Source organism: Saimiri boliviensis, chromosome 17 (genome assembly GCF_048565385.1).
Source record: "Saimiri boliviensis isolate mSaiBol1 chromosome 17, mSaiBol1.pri, whole genome shotgun sequence".
Lineage (NCBI taxonomy): Eukaryota > Metazoa > Chordata > Mammalia > Primates > Cebidae > Saimiri > Saimiri boliviensis.
In genome coordinates, this window is record NC_133465.1 from 17435655 (window position 1) to 17455507 (window position 19853).

A 19853-nucleotide genomic window follows, 5' to 3' on the forward strand; every position below is an offset into this window, starting at 1 on the left:
ATATGTGACTTGCCCTGCCTGGACAGCCTTTCCCTACCTCCTTGCTTATCAGAACAGCCTGACACCCCTCCTCACCGTCCCCACATCTGGGTTCTCACCCAGATCAGAGCAATGACTTTTCTTTATCTGGTTGGGATCTTGGGCAGGATGGGGCTCTGTCGCTCGCTCTTGTTTCCAGCTGTACCCCAGTGTGAGACACAGTGCCTGGTGCTCAGTAAGTATCGTTAAGTGAAGACTGATTGTCCCATCTGCTTCCTCACATCTTTGCTTGGTGATGAGCAAACGGAAGCTCAGAGAGGGCAGTGACTCACCAGCATTTCACGCTGGGACAGAGGCAGGTTTACAGCTTGAATCTGAGTCCAGCGCCCACGCTCACTCTCCTGCGAGGATGAAAGGCTACGGGGCCTGAGAAAACCCTCCCTTGTACCCTGAAGGCAGAGCTGTGGCACGGCTCAGGCTTGCTTCCTCATCCCCTGAGTGTGAGGCTTTGCTGCTGCACACGGGGGTTGTCCCTCCTGGGGCATGAGGAGGTACAGTCTACGGCATTGCTTCTCTGAATCTGATTGATTCAGCCCTACAATCTCAGGCCCTCTAGACCCCAAAATGAACAAGATGCAGCCCCAACTTCAGCAGTGTCTCCACCTGCTGGAGGTGGTCTCTGCTGAACTTCTCTAGGTTGTGAATCCCACCTCACCCCAACCCTTCTGCATCCTAGCTCCTAGGACGTACGAATGACTCCCCTGCCTGGACTAGTGGCTTTATGTAGGTCATGGTAGCTCCTCAGAGTACAGAGATATGCAGTGGAATCCTAGAGCCCCCCAGCCGGGAATTGAACCCAGATCTGCCTGGCTCTGAAGCCTGGGCTGCACCAAGCCTATCACACATCAGATGTCCCAGTTGGGAAGGGTGAGGCAAGGAGGCTCTCGGGAGGCCGCAGCACCTGTGCCGGGCCTGGGAGAGTGTCCCAGGAGGGATGAGAAGGAGCAGCGCAGCAGGCAGAGGGAATGCTGAGCCCAGGGGCGGAGGCAGGGAAGAGGCGGGCGAGAGAGAAGGCTGGAAGGAAGGTTCAGCCCAGACCCCAGGCTGGAGAGTTTGGATTTTCATCTGATGGTATTAGAGAGCTACAGAATGTATTTGAGTAGTGTGAGGTCATCTGTGCTGGGGGAGCCTATGCTGGCTGTGCACTAGGGAGTGGAAGGGAGGCAAGAGGCCCAGTCAAGAAGCCATTAGAAGGTCCAGAGGTGGCTCATAGTTTTGATAGATTTCACCCTGCTTATGTTTGAGGCAGGGTGAAAGCCGTTGGGAAGGAAATACACCAGAGGACATGCAGAGCCCATGGGTACTGAAGAATGCTGCAGCTGGGTTGGGCATCAATGACATCACCCTCAGGAGGGTAGGGGATGCGCAGGTCCATGTGAAGTAGGGTGGTACTCAGGGGCTCTGTACACAGTAGGTACTCAGTAACTGTTTATTGAATGAATGGATGAATAGCTTCCCTGTCTCTGGGTCAGCTCTGGTCCTACCCGCTCCTGTTTCCCATACCTCTTCTCTTTGCCCACCCTGCCCTGTGGCCCTGGGGAGACCTCAGCTGGCCCAGTAGAGGTAGTGCTGGCCTGTGGTTCCGCTGGAGGGCGCCTCCATGTTTGGGGGTGTACCACACGCCTTCTCCCTCTCTGTCCCCCTCCCCCTCCCTGTCCTTATCTTTCCCTTCTGTCTCCATGGCGACTCACCACCTCGGCAGGCTTGCCTGCATCCCAGCCTCTGCCAGGGATTCTGAGTCGGGCTCCATCCCTCCCTCCTCCAAGCTCTGCTACCCGCAGCCCTGTCTCCTCCCCCTGGGGTGAGTCCAGCAGCAGCCTCCTCTTTCCCGACTGTCACATTTCTTTTCCAGCTCTGACCGGGAGTCAGCTCCTCAGGGAGACCATCCCCCGACCTCACCTTCCGCCTGCTGCAGCCCGCTAACCTTTCCGGGAGAAAAGGCATCCTTACCTCTGGGCGAAGGTCTCGGGACCTCCCCCTCTGCATCCGGACCCTCTCCCCATCCCAGCCTCCCATGCCGAGGCCCGCCTTATCAGTCACTTCCTTTTGTCACCGGCTTGGCAAACGGGCAAGTCTTCAGTCCTAAGATCAGGAAGGAGAGTGGGGTGGGAAGGGCCCCCTTTGGGTGGGGGATGGGCCGACTGGGGGGAGGATGAGGGGTCCCTGGAAATCCAGCATGAAGATAGAAGTCTGGATTCTGTTCTAAATCTTTTTATTTTTTTTTATTTGTTCCCTCTCCAAGGAGAGAAAACAGAGCTTCATGGGAAACAGTGGCAACAGTTGGTAAGTAGTGGGGCCTGCCAGGCTGGGATGGGTGCAGTGGGGCCAGGCAGGTCAGTTGAAATGGCCGGTCCCAGAACACAGAACCGGCAGCCCAGCCAGGAGGGCTGTCCGCCTGAGGCTGGATCTGATCTGCCAGGCTGTGGAGGGAGGGACAGGAAGAAGCAGGTGGGTGCAGCAGGGAGGCAGATGCCAGCTCAGAGCAGAGAGCGGAAGGAATCTTCTAAGATCCAGAGCCATCTGCCCAACTGCAGCACAGGCTGCTACCTTCTCCTTACTGTCCCTGCAGCATGGGATTGTGGAGGGAATCATCCCTGGGGGCCTGGCTGAAATCAGCACCTCCTGGAGGGAGCCCCGCTACGGAAGGCCAGGAGAGGCTCTTCCCAAGCATTTGCACCAGGCAGCATGCAGGGAGCTGCACACGCCTCCTCTCAGATGGTCACCCCACTGGCCTCATGAGGGGTGCTGCTGTCCTCTCCGCTGGGACAGTTAGGAAATTGGGGGCCCAGAGAGGGAAGAACTTGCTCACATTTGCATGGCTGGGATGTGGTGGAGTCCCTTCCACCCAGACTTTCCCTGTCGGACTCTCACCGCTGCTCTCTGCCCACCCCTGTTCTAGGATGCATGTCAGTGAGGCATGGGCAGAGCTTGGCCTCTCTGGGAGCAGCTCCGCCTGTCCATGGAGGCACTGAGGGAAATTGGGGTGGCACAAAGGGACCTCCAGCCCCAAGCCATCAGTCTTACACCACAACCCCGGCTGGCACCCCCCGTCTGCAATAGACATGCTGCTTTTCGATGGCCTGTTTTGCCTCACAGGTCCCATACGCCTTTCCCCAAGTTGGAGCTGGGCCTGGGGCCCCGACCCATGGCACCCCGGGAGCTCCCCACCTGCTCCATCTGCCTGGAGAGGTTGCGCGAACCCATCTCGCTGGACTGTGGCCACGACTTCTGCACACGGTGCTTCAGCACACACCGTGTCCCGGGCTTCGAGCCGCCCTGCTGCCCTGAGTGCCGGAAGATATGCAAGCAGAAGAGAGGCCTCCGGAGCCTGGGCGAGAAGATGAAGCTCCTGCCGCAGCGGCCTTTGCCCCCTGCACTGCAGGTCTGGGGACTGGGCCTCATCAGTCAGACCCAAGAGGAGGGGGTGGCTTTGGCCCTATTCTAGAATGTCAGGACAGGACCCAGAGCTCCAGGTTGAACACACTCCAGGGTCAGGGGCTGGTCCTGGATGCTCAGGGGCTCCTTTCTTCTCCTGGCCCAGGAGACCTGTCCTGTGAGGGCAGAGCCGCTGCTGCTGGTTCGTGTCAATGCCTCCGGGGGCCTCATCCTTAGGATGGGGGCCATCAACCGCTGCCTGAAGCACCCCCTGGCCAGGGACACCCCGGTCTGCCTCCTTGCCGTCCTGGGGGAGCAACACTCAGGGAAGTCCTTCCTCCTCAACCACTTGCTTCAGGGCTTGCCGGGCCTGGTGAGGGCGGGGCAGGGGAGGAGCAGGGAGTGGGGAAAGGATGGGGGTCCCTGCCTGGGGGAAACTGGGTCTAGTGTTCTGGTCCGTGGGGACGAGGAACCGACCAACTGATGCTCTCCCTTCTCTCCCCTGCAGGAGTCTGGTGAGGGCAGCTGGCCGAGAGGAAGAGAGGCGTCCCTGCAGGACTGCAGGTGGGGTGCCAATGGCCTCGCCAGGGGCATATGGATGTGGAGCCACCCCTTCTTACTGGGGAAAGAAGGGAAGAAGGTGAGGGGGAAGTGGCAGAAGGAGGTCAGGGATGGGAAGGGGAATCAAGAAGGGCAGCTCTGGGGTAAGGATGGAAGGTGCAGGTGGGAAGAATGTGGCAGAACAAAGTAGTCCTGGCCCCATGCTTCTTCCCCTGCCCGCTGCATAGGTGGCGGTGTTCCTGGTGGACACAGGGGATGCCATGAGCCCTGAGCTGAGCAGGGAAACCAGGATCAAGCTCTGTGCTCTCACCACGATGCTGAGCTCCTACCAGGTGATGGGGGGCACTGATGTTGGCATCCCCACCCCACACACCCTTCTCCAGCCCAGCTTCCTCAAGGCCAGAGCATCTCACAGGCTTTGGTGTCTGGGGTCCTCATAGGTTCTGGGGCTGCCCCAGAAAGGGGAAGGTGAAAGTGGGAACGTGGGTTATTCCTAAAGGTGGGCTGATGGTCCCCAGGGCAGCCAAAGGCTTAATAGATCGCAGACCCCTCCAGGCCTGCCTCTGGCCTCGAGGCCAGCCTGGCCCTGAAGGTTTCGAGGCCCCCATACTGGCCTCTCCTGTGCTGTGAGGCCCACAGGCTGCCTGCGAGCTCCCCACTCATCAGGGCCTTCCCCGGTGAAATCACCTGGCCTCTGTAATCCCTCTTATATTCCAGATCCTCAGCACCTCCCAGGAGCTGAAGGATACAGACCTGGACTATCTGGAGGTACAGAGACCTCTGATGTTGGGGGCATCCCCACCCCTGCCCTGCCCACAAGGCCAGGGCCTGGACCAGAAGGAACTAGGTGTCCCCTGGTCTGGCCTAGGGTTTATGACACTTGAACAGGGTTGAAGGGGGAGAGTGGAGGGTAAAGCATGAAATGCCTAGTTTGGGGAGAGGCAGGAGAGCCCCAGGCTGCAAAGGGGGAAGCTTGCCTTCTACAGCAGGCACATGGAAGTGGGGAGACAGGCTTGGGGTGCACCATAGTCCTCCAAGTGGCCCAGCCCTGACGCTTTCTGTGCCCCATCTAGATGTTTGTCCACGTGGCCGAGGTGATGGGCAAGCATTATGGGATGGTGCCAATCCAGGTGAGACACCCATCTCTGGATTCATCAGCCCCGGGCCCCACCACCCCCCAGTTGCTGGTGTCAGGACCCCTTCTCTTCCAGCATCTGGACCTCTTAGTTCGTGACTCATCCCACCCCAACAAGGCAGGGCAAGGGCACATAGGCGACATCTTCCAGGTGAGCGGTGCAAGGGGAGGGAGTGGAGGGACCATGGACAGGGCAGAAGGTGGGGAAGACTGGGAGGGGTCCTGGCAGGGAGCCAAGAACGGGAGGCTGGACCTCCTAGCTCAGAGCACTCCCCGTGCTGCCTCGCAGAGATTGTCTGGCAGATACCCCAAAGTGCAGGAGCTGCTGCAAGGGAAGCGAGCCCGCTGCTGCCTTTTGCCTGCCCCAGGGAGGCGGTGGGTGAACCAAGGCCACACAAGCCCTGGTGGTGAGTGTCCCTGAGAGCTGGACCTACCTTGCCCTGCTCCCACCTCCCCTCCTCTGGCGACCGAGCCCCTTGAAGCACCCACCTGGCCTCTGACACCCCTTCTTCCCCTAAAGCCTGCCCGCAGTCTCTCAGCGTGCAAATCTCTCCCTCAGACACAGATGATGACTTCCGCCACCTTCTGGGGGCCTACGTCTCAGATGTGCTGAGCACAGCCCCCCAGCATGCTAAGAGCCGCTGCCAGGGGTACTGGAACGAGGGGCGCACCGTGGCCAGGGGGGACAGACGCCTGCTTACAGGGCAGCAGCTAGCTCAGGAGATCAAGGTGTGAAAACTCCCTGGAGACCCAGGCGACTCGGCTGGGCCCCTGCTCTCCCTGACCCCAGCGATGGTATCTCCGCAGAACCTCTCAGGCTGGATGGGGAGGACAGGGCCTGGCTTCACCTCTCCGGATGAGGTATGAACCCTTGGGGGATCCAGCATTCTGGCAGGGAGGCAGGGAGGCAGGGAGGCAGGGAGGCAGGGAGGCAGGGAGGCAGGGAGAGGGGGGAGGTGGGGGAGGAAGGGAGGAAGGGAGGTGGGAGATGTGCTGAGGCCTCTGGGGTGGGGGTCCGTGTGCCCTGGGAGTGGAGATGAGGAAACGAGCGGCGCCCCTGGCTGAGGAGGAAGGAAGAGGCAGCCTGGGTTTTCCCGTGGACAGATGGCTGCTCAGCTGCATGACCTGAGGAAGGTGGAAGCTGCCAAGAGGGAGTTTGAGGAGTACGTGAGGCAGCAGGTGAGCCCCAGGACCTGTGCAGGAGGCAGGTGCGGGCCGGGCAGGGTATGGGCCAGAGAGAGGATGCCTCGGGCTCCTGGTCAGGGCACCTTCCTTCCCCTCCCTGTCACAGGACATAGCTACCAAGCGCATATTCTCTGCGCTGCGGGTCCTGCCAGACACCATGCGGAACCTCCTCTCCACCCAGAAAGACGCCATCCTGGCCCGCCATGGTGTGGCCTTACTCTGCAAGGGGAGAGATCAGACCTTGGAGGCGCTGGAAGCTGAGCTGCAGGCCACAGCCAAGGCCTTCATGGACTCCTACACGATGCGCTTTTGTGGGCACCTGGCTGCTGTGGGGGGTGCTGTGGGGGCTGGGCTTATGGGCCTGGCAGGTGGCGTGGTGGGTGCTGGCATGGCGGCAGCTGCACTGGCTGCAGAGGCCGGGATGGTGGCCGCTGGAGCTGCTGTGGGGGCCACAGGGGCTGCTGTGGTTGGGGGTGGCGTAGGCGCTGGGTTGGCTGCCACCGTGGGCTGCATGGAGAAGGAGGAGGATGAGAGGGTGCTGGAAGGGGACCGAGAACCCCTTCTCCAGGAAGAGTAACGGTTCCAGGAGATGCTGAAGGACAGGAGAGATGTGAGGTGGGGATGACAAAAGGGACAGGTTGGGCAAGGGTGATGCCAGGAATTCTGAGGAGCCCCCATGTACTGCACTGCCCTAGTTTAATGCTCAGTGTCCGGGTGGTGGGCTGAGCTGGGACTCCAGGTGGCTCCAGGAACCTGGGAGGCAGCATCTGTGGCAGTGGATAGAACACCTGTCCTGCTTCTGATTGCAGATGGTTGCTGATCTGCCCTTATCTCAGATAGGCTAGATCCTGGGGTTTCTCGCCACAAGTGAGGCTCCGCTCTCCCCACCTGGCTCATTTCTCCAATGACCCTGGATTGTAGGAAAGTTAAGCAGGTACCATCCTGGAAGTCTGCCTCTGGGTGGTTGAGAGACATGTTCTTTCACAGATGGGAGAAACCCCAAGATGATTGGCCATGGTGTTCAGGAGTGGGAGCACCGATGAGGGGCTGGGGACAACAGGAAGGAGGGAACACGGGGCAGACCCGGAGAGATGGGACATGGTAGGCAGTGGCCCAGACCCCAGAGCAGAGAAACTTTCTCCCATGACTCTTCCCAAATTTGCTCCAGCAGGACTAAGGTGGCTTCCCCACCTTCTGGCCCACAACCCCAAGGGAACCTGTCTGTGCATCCTGAACCACCCTGTGCTGGGCCTCCACGGAGGCCTCTCCTGGGTCTGTGCCCTTTGTCAAGCCTGTTCAGGTGGGGGAGTGCCCATGTCCTCTGTGAAATGCCCAAATGCCAAAGAATAATACCTTTTCTTGCATTCCGAGCTAAGCCAGATAGCCTTTATGCTGGATTCTATCAAAGTCTCACAAAGGAAAACAAATGAACAACTTCTGTCCTTAAATACATGCTTTCTCCCCTGGGCTTGTAAGAAGATGCAGCTCCTCAAACACCAGGCCCCTGCATCTTGGGGTGCGGGAGTTCTCCCTCTGGGAGACAGAAAATCTGACTACTAGGAAGACTTCTAGGCTATGAAACTGACTTCTAGGCTATGAAACTTACAGGGTATGGGTGGGTATATTATCCTTTATTTTATGAAAAATAAAATGTGTGTATGTGAATGTCAGCTTCCCAGTATATTATTGAAACAGAATTTAACCCTCAAAGGACTTCAGGGTGGGAGCAGGTGAACCAATGAGATCCATTGCTGGAATGCTCAGATGGGAAGTGGGAGACTGGAATTCGAGAGATCTGAGGAAGTCAATGTCAGGGGTCCCCATTCAGTGGCTGCAAGAGGGCCCAGGCCAAGGCCAAGTGCATATGGCCACCTTTGTAGGCTGCTCCACTAGGACTTGGGGTTTTGCTTCTCTTGTCTCTTCTCTGAGAAACCGCTTCCCATGATCCTGTCAACAGGCAGTCAACAAGTAGCTGTCCCAGCAAGAGGACAGAATGGAGGCGTAAGCAGAGAACTTGGCCAAGCCTTGAAGGAAGGAGGCTTGAAAAAGTGGCCCAGGACCACTTCTGCAGGGCTCAGCCAGCCAGGAGTTCACCCGACCCTTTTCCCAGCCCTGCTCCCCAGCTCCCCATCTCAGAATCACAACAGCAGTCACTGCGCCCGATCCTGGCATTTATAGATGCACACCCAGAGAGAGAAAGTTTCAGATAAGGCTGTGCAGCTGCCAATGACAGAAGCAGGGGAACCCCGAAGTCCCGGTTCCCAAGCTGGTGCACTTCCCAAAGTCATTTTGTTAAGGTCGACTGTGCTGAAATCGAGATGCTCCTTTTCAGATGCTTCCTCTGGCTGATCAGGTCCAGCTCCAGGGAACAGTGTGTGGTGGGCAGAGGCAGGAACATGGTCTAGAACAGATGGCTCAGCAATGAAGCTATAGTTAACAGGCTAGGGACAAAATACAGAATGTAGAGAAATTCCAAAGCCAGGGCGGGGTTGAGTAGGGTAAAGACAGATGACAGTGACTCTCTCTTTTAGGGTCTGAGCCAAGAGTTGGAACAGGGATCTAACTCTGTGTGGTGTTTGTGGAGAAAGGCTTTCTGGAAGCATCTCTCTGAGCCCTTCCACTGTCATCTGGTGGACACATGAGCTGTGAAACCTTCCAGACTTTGGAGGCTCAGGCTGAGGGGGTCCAGAGACTCACAGAGGGAGGGTGTCATATGGCTAGAATCCCACCCGGCGGCACTGGAAGAAACGTCAGTGTTTACCTCTCCCCACTCTTTGCACAGATGGGAAGAGGTTGGCCCCGTGAGGGATGTCTCTGCGGAGACAAGATGAGTAATATTAAGTGGTGTTTGTCTTGTGCCTTGTAGCTTTCAAAGCATTTCCTCAAACATCATCTCCCGTAAGCCTTGAAATCATCTCGAGCAGTATGTAGAATACATGTTTTTACAGAGGAGGACACCGAAGCTGAGAGAAATAACGTGTCTCAGTGGAAACAACTAGCCAGAGGTAGGCCAGGACTTGACCCCAAGAGTTCTGATGACAAATCCCTGGCTCAGTGGAGCCCTCAAGCCTCTCCAGACTCCAAGACGGCCAGGCTTCTGGGTCCCAAACCTGATTAGTTGGATTTCTGGGCTTCCAACATTGATTCTGTAATTCACAAGAGCCTAGGTGACTCATTGACCGAGGTCTCAGCAGCATGCCAACATCTGCCTGGTTTCCCTTCTATGACCCATTGAGGGTTCAAGATTGGTATGTTTCAAGACTGGGTTAGAGGTTTGGTGACTTGCTGTGTGGTTCCTGTTTCTGAGGCCTCCCTCGTGTTGCAGATGGCAGTACTGAAAGACAAGAGAAACCTGCGTCCGGAAGGCCCCATACGGCTTGGAGCAGGATGGAGCCCCCGATTCCACTGGCTCTCATCACACCACGCCACCAACAAGAAATAAACTTTTACTGCATGAAGGGGATGTGACCTCTAGGTTGACTTAGTGCACCATTGCCCACCCTACTCTAGCACACACAGAAATGTGTTCCTTGAAACGGAGTGATGCTGTCACACACAGGTAAAGTATCACCAGCTGGGGGCTGGGCAGTAAGGAAAGGCATTTTATGTCGTAACAGAACATTTGCTAAAATTGTCACCTATGGCAACTTGGAAGACAGACCTTGTGTTATCGAGGAAAAAAATTATTTTAAATAAAATCTCCTGCCAACCCAGAATATTCTCCCCGCAAATGTGGAAAAGAAAGAAAATAGTACTTCTGCGATTGAATAAGCACTAAACACATGGATGCATTACATGTAATCAGCTAATGCGATCATAAAGACAGTCAGAAATCTCCCCCGTTTATGTAGCCAAGCAGCTACAACCTATTATACACATGCTGTTATGTGTGAGGACTTGAACTCAGGTGAGAGAGCTCCACAGTCGTTTGCTATACACGCATTCACAGCTTACCTAATTCACCTGGTGATCGGGGTGGCCATCTGTGCCTTTTGCTGTAGGAAAATAAAGCAACTTGAATCTCTGTGAAAAGCAGGTTGTCAGGGCACTGGGCACCTTGACACACCCTTGGTGACAAGCGACATGGGGCACTGTCCTCCTTGACATTACACTTAAGAGGGGGGCTCCCAGGCTTTTCAGAAAAACAGTTTTGGGTTTTAATTCTGGTAAAAGATTTATTTAAACTTTAAAAAGACTTGCACAAGCATCTGAAGGAACAGAGGAAGGCTTTACAAATACAAGCTTTCTCAAGGAAATGTTCTAAGAAAAGGGAGGGGGAGAAGGGGTCTCTTTTCCTTTTGGGAACAAGACAAATGCACTCTTATTTTTATTTACCTTTACAGTTCCCCCCCACCTTTGTTATTATTTTCTAGCAACACTGCAGTTTACTAATGATCTTCTTTTTTTTTTTTTTTTTTTTTTTTTTTTTAACCTTTCTCTGGAGAATTTGTAGCCATTAAAATATTCAGCGAGCCCACGGTAAAACAGCAAATCTGATCGGGCTGTTAGAATAAAACATCACAGACTGGGTGGCTTATAAACAACAAAAATTTATTTCTTATAGTCTGGAGCAGGCGTCCCCAAACTTTTTACACAGGGGGCCAGTTCACTGTCCCTCAGACCGTTGGAGGGCTGCCACATGCTGTGCTCCTCTCACTGACCATCAATGAAAGAGGTGCCCCTTCCTGAAGTGCGGCGGGGGGTGGATAAATGGCCTCAGGGGGCCGCATGCGGCCCGTGGGGCCGGGCTGTAGTATGGGGACGCCTGGTCTGGAGGCTGGAACTCCAAGAGAAGGCTCCAGCAGATCTGATGCCTGGTGAGGGCCTGCTTGCTCATAGACTTCTGTCTTCTCACTAACCTCACATGCTGGAAGGGGCGAAGGGTACTCTGAGCTCTCCTCTACAAGGGCACTCATCCCATTCATGAGGTCTCTGTCTTTATGACCTAATCACCTCCCAAAGACCCCACCTCCTGATACCATTACCTTGGGGTTAGTTAGGATTTCAACATATGAATTTTGAATGGACACAAAAGCAATGATCAGGGTCTCAATGGGATGAATTTTAACAGTCAGTGGAATATGCTCTCGAGAAAAACCTCTAAACCCATCATATTAATGGCAAATGGTTAAAGCAAACTCGATTAGCAGTGTGCAAAAATTCTCCTTCAGCACACATTAATGTTACAAACTGCTGTGCTGTCTTTATTACTTGCCCTTTCATGCAACGATTTGAGTATCATTTTGTAGTTGCTTACCCAACCTAAGCCTCAGGAGTGGCTTACCTGCAGCACCTATCTAAAATGTTAAGAGTTTTTCCTGAAAGGCCCAATACATTTCTCCTGAATTCCCATCAAATAACCTCACACTTACATAACAATTTAGGCCCTTTGTCAGTTGTTCTGTCATCCTCAGTAATATTTCCCAGCCGCAAAACATAGATACCCATGGCCATCATCTGGTATCAAAGCCTTCTTACGAGGCACCTTTGGAGGGGTACAGATACAATTTCCAATTTCCAGTGTTTAATGTTCCATGGTGCTTTTTTTTTTTTTTTTTTTTTTGAGATAGAATCTTGCTCTGTTGCCCAGGCTGGAGTGCAGTGGTGTGATCTCGGCTCACTGCAACTTCCGCCTCGTGGGTTCAGGCAATTCTCCTGCCTCAGCCTCCTGAGTAGCTGGAATTACAGATACCCCCCACCATGCCCGGTTGATTTTTGTACTTTGAGTAGAGATGGGGTTTCACTATGTTGGCCAGGCTGGTGATCTGCCTGATCTCAAGTGATCTGCCCACCTCAGCCTCCCAAAGTGTTGGGATTACAGGTGTGAGCCACAGTGCCCGGCCATGTCTGTGGCTCTTGTGTTAAGTCTTGAGGACAAACCCACCACAGGCCATTTTCCACATCAGTCCAATCAATAGTTACGATAGCAGCATGTCATGCTGAACGAGTGATGAAATCTCAGAGCTTTTCTCTAGCTAATTGCTAAGCTGCTTTATTGCCGAGTCCCTCTGAGATTCTTGTGGTGAATTTTTGTTTGGGCATTAAATTATTTCTCAACAGTCCAATTCTGAATTTTTGGCTGTTTCCATTGCAATTGTATTACATGTTTTTGTAATTGTCTCAAAGCATTAAGTTTGTTATTAAGGTATCAGCATCAACAAGCATTAGATACATTTGTCTGTTTCTGTTTCTGCAAGGACTGTACTTTTATTATTATTTTTTGAGATGGAGTCTTGCTCTGTCGCCAGGCTGGAGTGCAGTGGTACGATCTCAGCTCACTGCAACCTCTATCCTCCGGGTTCAAGCGATTCTCCTGCTTTAACCTCCTGAGTGGCTGGGGCTAAGACACATGCCACGACGCCCGGCTAATTTTCTGTATTTTAGTAGAAATGGGGTTTCACTATGACCAGGATGGTCTCGATCTCCTGACCTCATGATCAACCCGCCATGGCCTCCCAAAGTGCTGAGATTACAGGCATGAGCCACCTTAGCCCCAAGGACTGTATTTAATGTTTCTTTTTGTTCTTGTATGGCCTCAAATAAGCCCCTTAATAATCAGATTTCATAATGGGAGAGCCTAGGGCATGCATTCTGGCTATGCAAACTACTAGCCTCAGACATTTCACATTACCAAAAATATAAAGATGGTCCCACCTTCCCTCTGACAGCAATCAGATTGTTGGTCTTATAAATTTGGGCTATGTCTATCCTGAAAACACAATATAGAGCGAATGGGAAATAAATGACTGTAGGGACCATTACTGGGAGTGTAAGAAAAGTAGTGTTACAAATAACATGTTTGTTTCTAGTAAATGATGAGTCTTAAAGTAACTGAAATCATCACTGCTGTGAATAGGACAGCGGGGCTGTTTATAATAATAGTAATAAGTTCATTGAAAAGAGTTCTTTTCAGTTGAATTCAGTACCACTATAGTTATTCTAGAAGATTTAAGTTTCAAGGCCTCGTGGGAACCCAAGTCCAGTTGAAAGCATGAATCCAACTGGATTTTTCTTTCACCTTGATAATCATATCAGAACATGTGAAAGGGTCCCTTGCACGATGGTGACAGCTATCTTAGCTCTGCGACACCTTTATGTACATGAAATCACCTCATCGTTGATGGGGTGGCAGATTTCCCCTGGCAGAGCCTCATGATTTTATGTCTCCAGGGAAGAGAGAAACCCTTTTAAGTATAGAATGTGACTATGAGAGGATTCAGTTAAATTGGGCCCAGGACGTGGCCTCAGACCCAATTCCTAGGCCTGCTGAACATAATTTCACAGGGAGCGATTGTGCTTGCTTGCAGGGTTGCTCTCATTTTTAACAAGGCTAGCACTAAAGCATGAGGCCATTTTAGGCCAGCAGATTTCTGAATGAGGTTTTAGAGTCCAATGTATCTGCTCTATTTGTCCAGAGGACTGAGGGTAACAGGGAGTATGATAGCATGATTGGCATCATTCCTGAACCACAATAGACTGTGGGCTATGTGGACATCCTACAAAACATAATGTGACAAAAATCTCTTATCTCCCACAGGCCTTATTTCTACAGAATCCAACTGCTGTGAGGTCCCTGGTGAAGCTGGGAGACGAGAACATTCTGTACGTACCTAGGGACAGGCCTTAAATAATCCTGCCGACCACCCGCACATCAACATGTTTTGGATGATGCGACCTGCTCAGCAGGCATAGAGGAGTGGAGTGTCTTTGAGATCCCTTTTCACTGGGGGATGGTTTTGTTGATGACACAACATTACTAATCAAGCAAATGGGAACCATGATACAATATTATTTTGTTAGCTAATCACCAGAGTACAGTCAGATTTTTTTTTAGGCCTTTCTTATTCCATTTGTCCGTTTCCTTTATGACGCATAGTTTTGAAAGTAAATAGAAATTACTTGTGTTAAAAGGGGGACTACTTCTGGCTGGGCATGGCAGGCCACACCTGTAATTCCAGCACTTTGGGAGGCTGGGGCAGGCAGATCGCTTCAGTCCAGGAGTTCAAGACCAGCCTGGACAACATGGTAAAACCCCATCTCTACCAAAAGTACAAAAATTAGCTGGGCTTGGTGGTCCTGTGGTCCCAGCTACTTGGGAGGCTGAGGCAGGAGAATTGCTTGAACCCAGGAGGCAGTGGTTGCAGTGAGCCGAGATCATACCATTGCACTGCAGCCTGGGCAACAGAGCAAGACCCTGTCTCAAAAAAAAAAAAAAAAAGTGGGACTTCTAAGTTTGGGTCTGTCGTATTTGATCTGTGGCCTTTGTAGCTTTTCAGCAAAATTATTTCCTTTTAGAAATGGCATTGTTGGCTGGGCACAGTGGCTCACGCCTGTAATCCCAGCACTTTGGGAGGCCAAGGCGGGTGGATCACGAGGTCAACAGATCGAGACCATCCTGGTCAACATGGTGAAACCCCGTCTCTACTAAAAATACAAAAAATCAGCTGGGCATGGTGGCGCTTGCCTGTAATCCCAGCTACTCAGGAGGCTGAGGCAGGAGAATTGCCTGAACCCAGGAGGCGGAGGTTGTGGTGAGCTGAGATCGCGCCATTGCACTCCAGCCTGGGTAACAAGAGCGAAACTCCGTCTCAAAAAAAAAAAAAAAAAAAAAAAGGCATTGTTTTGCCCTTGTGAATGCTACAATGTAATGCCTCTAAACACTCAGCTCTTAATTTTCTTTTCTTTTCTTTTTTTTTTTTTTTCTTTTTAAAGACATGGTCTTCTCACTCTGTTGTCCAGGCAGGAGTGCATTGGCATGAACACGACTCACTGTAGCTTTGAAATGGGCTCAAGCAAGATTCTTCCACCTTGGTCTCCCAAAGTGCTAGGGTTACAGGTGTGAGCCACCATGCCTGGCCTCAGCTCTTAATTTTCTATGAGATAATTTGCTTCCTGTCAAAGTCAAGAATCTCCTATTTTTCAAAATCTCCCCTGTTGTGTGACTGACACTCAATAGACATTTACTATCACTATGTCCGTTTGTTTTAAGTCCTGAACCAAGCCCTAGTAAATGTAACCCATTCATTAACTCGGATTGTGCTGATTTAATTCCAGGCAAAATAAGCTCCCACAATTTCATCAGCAGCCACCACAGCCTAGGAGGTTGGCTGTTTCCATCCTGTATGTGACCCACTAGCAAATATGATCTGTCAAAAGCCAAAAGCACAACAAGTTTAAAGATCTTAATTGGCTTTTATTTGTGACTCAAGAATTGGGCAATATCTCATTCTCGTAAAATAGAATGAGTGTTCTGATGAGCTGAACAGAGGCAGTTTGGCTTCATAGGCAGAAAAGGGCTGTGAGAGCAGAAACATAGCCCGAAAAGCAGATGAATGATTTCAAAGTGACTTTCCTTGCACGACGGTCCCAACTTAAAATGACTTGATTTGTAATATTTTTAATTTAGGATGGGGGTATTGGGAGCATCTACAAAGGTTAAAGCAGAGGGAACGTCCGATCATGCTGGCTAAAGCTGGCCTGTTTGGGGATTTGGCTGTTATCCCTCTGTGTCCTGATTCCTTGGAAGGTCAGATAAACAATTTAGTTTTGGCGTGGTGGCATGGAACTTCAGCATGAGGAACTCTGTTTTGGTTTGGTCTGTCGAGCCTAGTGCAGAAGCTCACTTCAGACTAACTGCATCCTATCAGTTTTATTTAACAGGTCAAAGCCGAATTTTTAGCGGAAAAGTCAGAGAAATCACACTGGAGCCCAGTGTCTTCTTTTATTACCATGTGTGTTAGGCTGTTCTTGCACTGCTATAAAGAAATACCTGAGAATGGGTAATTTATAAAGAAAAGAGGTTTAATTGGCTCATGGTTCTGCAGGATTTACAGCAAGCATGGTACTGGTATCTGCCTGCGTTCTGGTAAAGCCTCATGGAGCTTTCAGTCATGGTAGAAGGTGAAGGGAAACAGGCACATCACATGGCAAAAGCAGGAGCAAGTGAGGCTGTGTGGGCAGTGGAGTGGGGTGAGAGGAGGCACCACACACTTTTAAATGACCAGATCTCATGAGAACTCACTGTTGGGAAGACAGCACCATGCCATGAGGGATCCAGCCCCAAGATCCAAACGCCTTTCACCAGGCCCCACCTCCAGCATTAGGGATCACAATTCAATGTGAGATTTGAGCAAGGACAAATATCCAACTAAATCAACACTGTACAGCCATGATCATCTATTTGATCAAAGTCTGGTGAGATAGCAGGGCTTAGGAGTTTGCAACTCCCAAGTACAAAATAGGCATTGGAATAATGCTTGTTCACAGCTGGTCCTATGGCATACCTACAAATGCCCGGTCTTATGCACTGGTAAGATTAACTGTCATGGTATGGGGGACAGAAAAATAACTCAAATGACTGTAGGGGCCAAGGGAAAATTTCCCTTTCACCCTCTGAATGTTTGCTGAAAAACCAACTCACAAAAGGCAGATTAATACGAGAAATAACATGGAAATTTACTAATGTGCCCAGAATGAAAATCGCAGTAATCATCCCAACCCCTCAATAGGATTCAGAAGCTTACTTACCATCTTGAGGTTATAGATGAAGAATGGGGGCTCAGAGCATGGCCAAAACCAGGTTACAGTGGTAGATTAAGTTATGGTGGCAACACAGGTTATGGAGGGGAAGAAGCGGAGGCCTGGTTATCGAAGGGGGCTTGTTATGCAGATGAAGCCTCACACGTAGCAGTCCTCAGAGAGAATAGATGATGAATGTTTCTTTTAGACTTTAAAGGTGTCAGACTCTCAGTTAATCTTTCCCAGATCTGGATAAGGGAAGGCCTTAGAGACAGCCTGGCTTCATCAGTGCAGATTTCTCTACAGATGCAAATCTCCCTGACAGAAGACAGCTTTTTAGTTTTTTTTTTTTTAATTTCCAGCCTTTCTGAATAGCTGTTTTTAACTATATCAAGGAAGTATATTTTGGGGTGAAATATTTTTATTTTATTCAGTCCCAACTTTGAGACTTTTACCTTTACAAAGTTTCACATATGGAAAGGCAAGCTGAAGCCAGGTGCAATGGCTCACGCCTGTAATCCCAGCACTTTAGGAGGTGGAGGCAGGTGAATTTCCTGAGCTCAGGAGTTTCAGCCCAACCTGGGAAATATGGTGAAACCCTGTCTCTACAAAAAATACAAAAATTAGCCAAGCATGGTGGTGTGTGCGCCTGTAGTCCAGCTACTTGGGAAGCTGAGGTGGGAGGATTGCTTGAGCCCAGGAAGTGGAGGTTGCAATGAGCCAAGATCGTGTCACTGCATTCCAGCCTGGGTGACAGAGCAAGACAGTGTCTCAAGAAAAGAAAAAAAGGCAAGTTGATAGTTTTGGAGAGAAATGAATTAGCAGTTGTTAGATAAGAAATAGGCACGGCCAGGCGTGGTGGCTCTCGCCTGTAATCCCAGGACTTTGGGAGGCTGAGGCGGGCGGGTCATGAAGTTAGGAGTTTGGGACCAGCCTGGCCAACATAGTGAAACCCCTTCTCTACTAAAAATATAAAAAATTAGCTGGGTGTGGTGGCAGGCACCTGTAATCCCAGCTATTCGAGAGGCTGAGATAGGAGAATTGCTTGAACCTAGGAGACAGAGGTTGAAGGGGGCTGAGATCACGCCATTGCACTCCAGCCTGGGCAACAGAGTGAGGCTCCATCTCAAAAAACAGACAAAAGCTGAAAAAACAGTTTCAGGAGGTGACATTGCAGATAGGCTAGGTCTGGAGTACAGTGGTGAGATCTCGGCTCACTGCAACCTCCACCTCCTAGGTTCAAGCAATTCTTCTGCCTCAGCCTCCTGAGTAGCTGGGATTACAGGTGTGCACCACCATGCCTGGCTAATTTTTATATTTTTAGTAGAGATGGGGGCTTCACCATGTTGTCAGGGCTGGTCTCAAACTCCTGACCTCAGGTGATCCACCCACCTCAGCCTCCCAAAGTGCTGGGATTACACGTTTGAGCCACTGAGCCAGCCTGTGGTGGCAATCTGACAGATTTTTCTGGACTGTAGTTCAAATCAGAGGTTCAAGTAACCTTTTTGAGTAGCCCATACACCAGCAGGCATGAAGGCTATTTACATTAAATTGCTCTGGTGATTTATGCCAAAGTTTATATCGAGCTGTCTAGCTTCAGTTTGCAGGGCTTCAAGAAAAGCAGTTTTAATTTCTAGTGAGTCCAAGTCAGAAAAATGGTAGAAAAATGGAAAAACATTAGTTTGGAGACTTGTAGCCAGGAAAGATTTCAGGATTCAGCCCAATAATAATAAGAGCAAGTGTACTATGGTTTTCTTCTGAAACAATTTTTCTGTCTCTAGTCCCCCTTTTCTACCAAAGACAAATTCTAGTAGAACCAATTTATTTGTAAAATAAATGTTTGTCTTATTATACTTGGCCTGATTATTTGCATAAAGTATAGTAAGAGTAGTGATTGGCCATATAGGCTCTTTTCAAATTGCCTCTTTTGGAACTTTTCATAGAGAATTTTGGATTAGACTTTTTGTTTTTTTTTTTTTTTTTTTTTTTTTTTTTTTTGAGACAGTCTGACTCCATTGTCAGGCTGGAGTGCAGCGGTGCGATCTCAGCTCATGGCAACCTCCACCTCCCGGGTTCAAGCAAGCCTCCTGTCTCAGCCTCCCAAGTGGCTGGGACTACAGGTGTGTGCCACCATGCCCAGCTAATTTTTTGTGTTTTTAGTAGAGATGAGGTTTCACCATGTTGGTCAGGATGGTCTTGATCTATTGAACTCATGGTCCACCTGCCTCAGCCTCCCAAAGTGCTGGGATTACAGGCGTGAGCCACCGTGCTTGGCTGGATTAGATTTTTAAAAGCTTCTTGAGGCTAAGAAGGTAAGCTAATAATTTGCCATCAGGCTGTACTTAGAATACCTGTATGAATTGGATGAAATCCTCTCTCCTTGAGGTCTATCAAATACCTTGAGGTTCTTGGGCCTGTCAGAAAGTGACACTGTTTACTTACTGCAAAGTCAGGAACCTTGTAAGGGAACAATGTAGACAAGTGAGAAAGAAAAAAAAGGCCTTTTTACTTGAGTAATGTGAGCCCCTTTAAAATATCAGGGCCAGAGAGGCATTTAAAATGTGGTCAGGCACGATGGCTCACACCTGTAATCTGAGCATGCTGGGAGGCCAAGGCTGGTGGATCACTTGAGCCTAGGAGTTTGAGACTAACCTGGGCAACATGGCAAGATCCCCTCTCTGCAAAACAAAACAAAAAAAACATTAAAAATTACCTGGGCATGGTGGCACAGGCCTATAGTCCCAGCTACTGGGGTGGGAGGATCGCTTGAGTCCAGGAGGTGGAAGTTACAGTGAGTCAAGATTGCACAACTGCACTCCAGTCTGGGTGACAGAGGGAGCCCCGGTCTAAAAAACAAACAAACAAACAAAAAACAGTAACAGCAGTCACATTTCACCCTCCTTTGAGCTAAATAATTACTCTGAAGCTACTTGCTGTGCACACTCTGGACTAACTGCCACCACATCGTCCTAACATGCCATATACCCTATATTCAACAGTGTTTCCAATCACTATCTAATTTTATTTCTGTACACTAACA

General features: G+C 50.7%; 2 protein-coding genes across 5 annotated transcripts in view; both read left to right on the forward strand.

The window, feature by feature from the left end:
* The window catches only part of MAPK7 (mitogen-activated protein kinase 7), a 33398-nt gene extending 31290 nt beyond the window's left edge, over positions 1 to 2108 (forward strand). Inside the window, exon 11 of the mRNA XM_010339914.3 lies at positions 1892 to 2108. The gene's annotated coding sequence lies outside the window, so the exon portion shown is untranslated. The remainder of the gene's footprint in view (positions 1 to 1891) is intronic.
* RNF112 (ring finger protein 112) lies at positions 2026 to 18664 on the forward strand. Of its 4 annotated transcripts, none has more exons than XR_012514551.1 (17): positions 2026 to 2107; positions 2282 to 2322; positions 3136 to 3421; positions 3581 to 3787; positions 3923 to 4054; positions 4203 to 4307; positions 4693 to 4743; positions 5049 to 5105; positions 5187 to 5261; positions 5400 to 5517; positions 5670 to 5839; positions 5918 to 5971; positions 6215 to 6289; positions 6402 to 7229; positions 9162 to 9854; positions 13833 to 13897; positions 15008 to 18664. XR_012514551.1 is itself a non-coding variant. In XM_003929286.3 (14 exons), exons 1-14 carry the CDS (start codon positions 2054 to 2056, stop codon positions 6870 to 6872), a joined length of 1896 nt encoding a protein of 631 aa, XP_003929335.1. In that variant the 5' UTR covers positions 2026 to 2053; the 3' UTR covers positions 6873 to 7960. The 4 variants fall into 4 exon arrangements, 1 of the variants encoding a protein (XP_003929335.1); XR_012514552.1 differs by having other exon boundaries at positions 9162 to 9300; positions 9621 to 9854; positions 13833 to 18664; XR_012514550.1 differs by having other exon boundaries at positions 13833 to 18664.
* Positions 18665 to 19853: the final 1189 nt, after the last annotated feature.

What these genes read in the sequence shown, in the direction of transcription:
- RNF112 (XM_003929286.3), top strand. Translation starts at nt 2,054, where the DNA reads ATGCCGAGGCCCGCCTTATCAGTCACTTCCTTTTGTCACCGGCTTGGC. An exon ending in CAGACCTGGACTATCTGGAG is followed by an intron (nt 4,744 to 5,048) that starts GTACAGAGACCT and finishes TGCCCCATCTAG; the next exon opens with ATGTTTGTCCACGTGGCCGA. An exon ending in GCTTCACCTCTCCGGATGAG is followed by an intron (nt 5,972 to 6,214) that starts GTATGAACCCTT and finishes TCCCGTGGACAG; the next exon opens with ATGGCTGCTCAGCTGCATGA.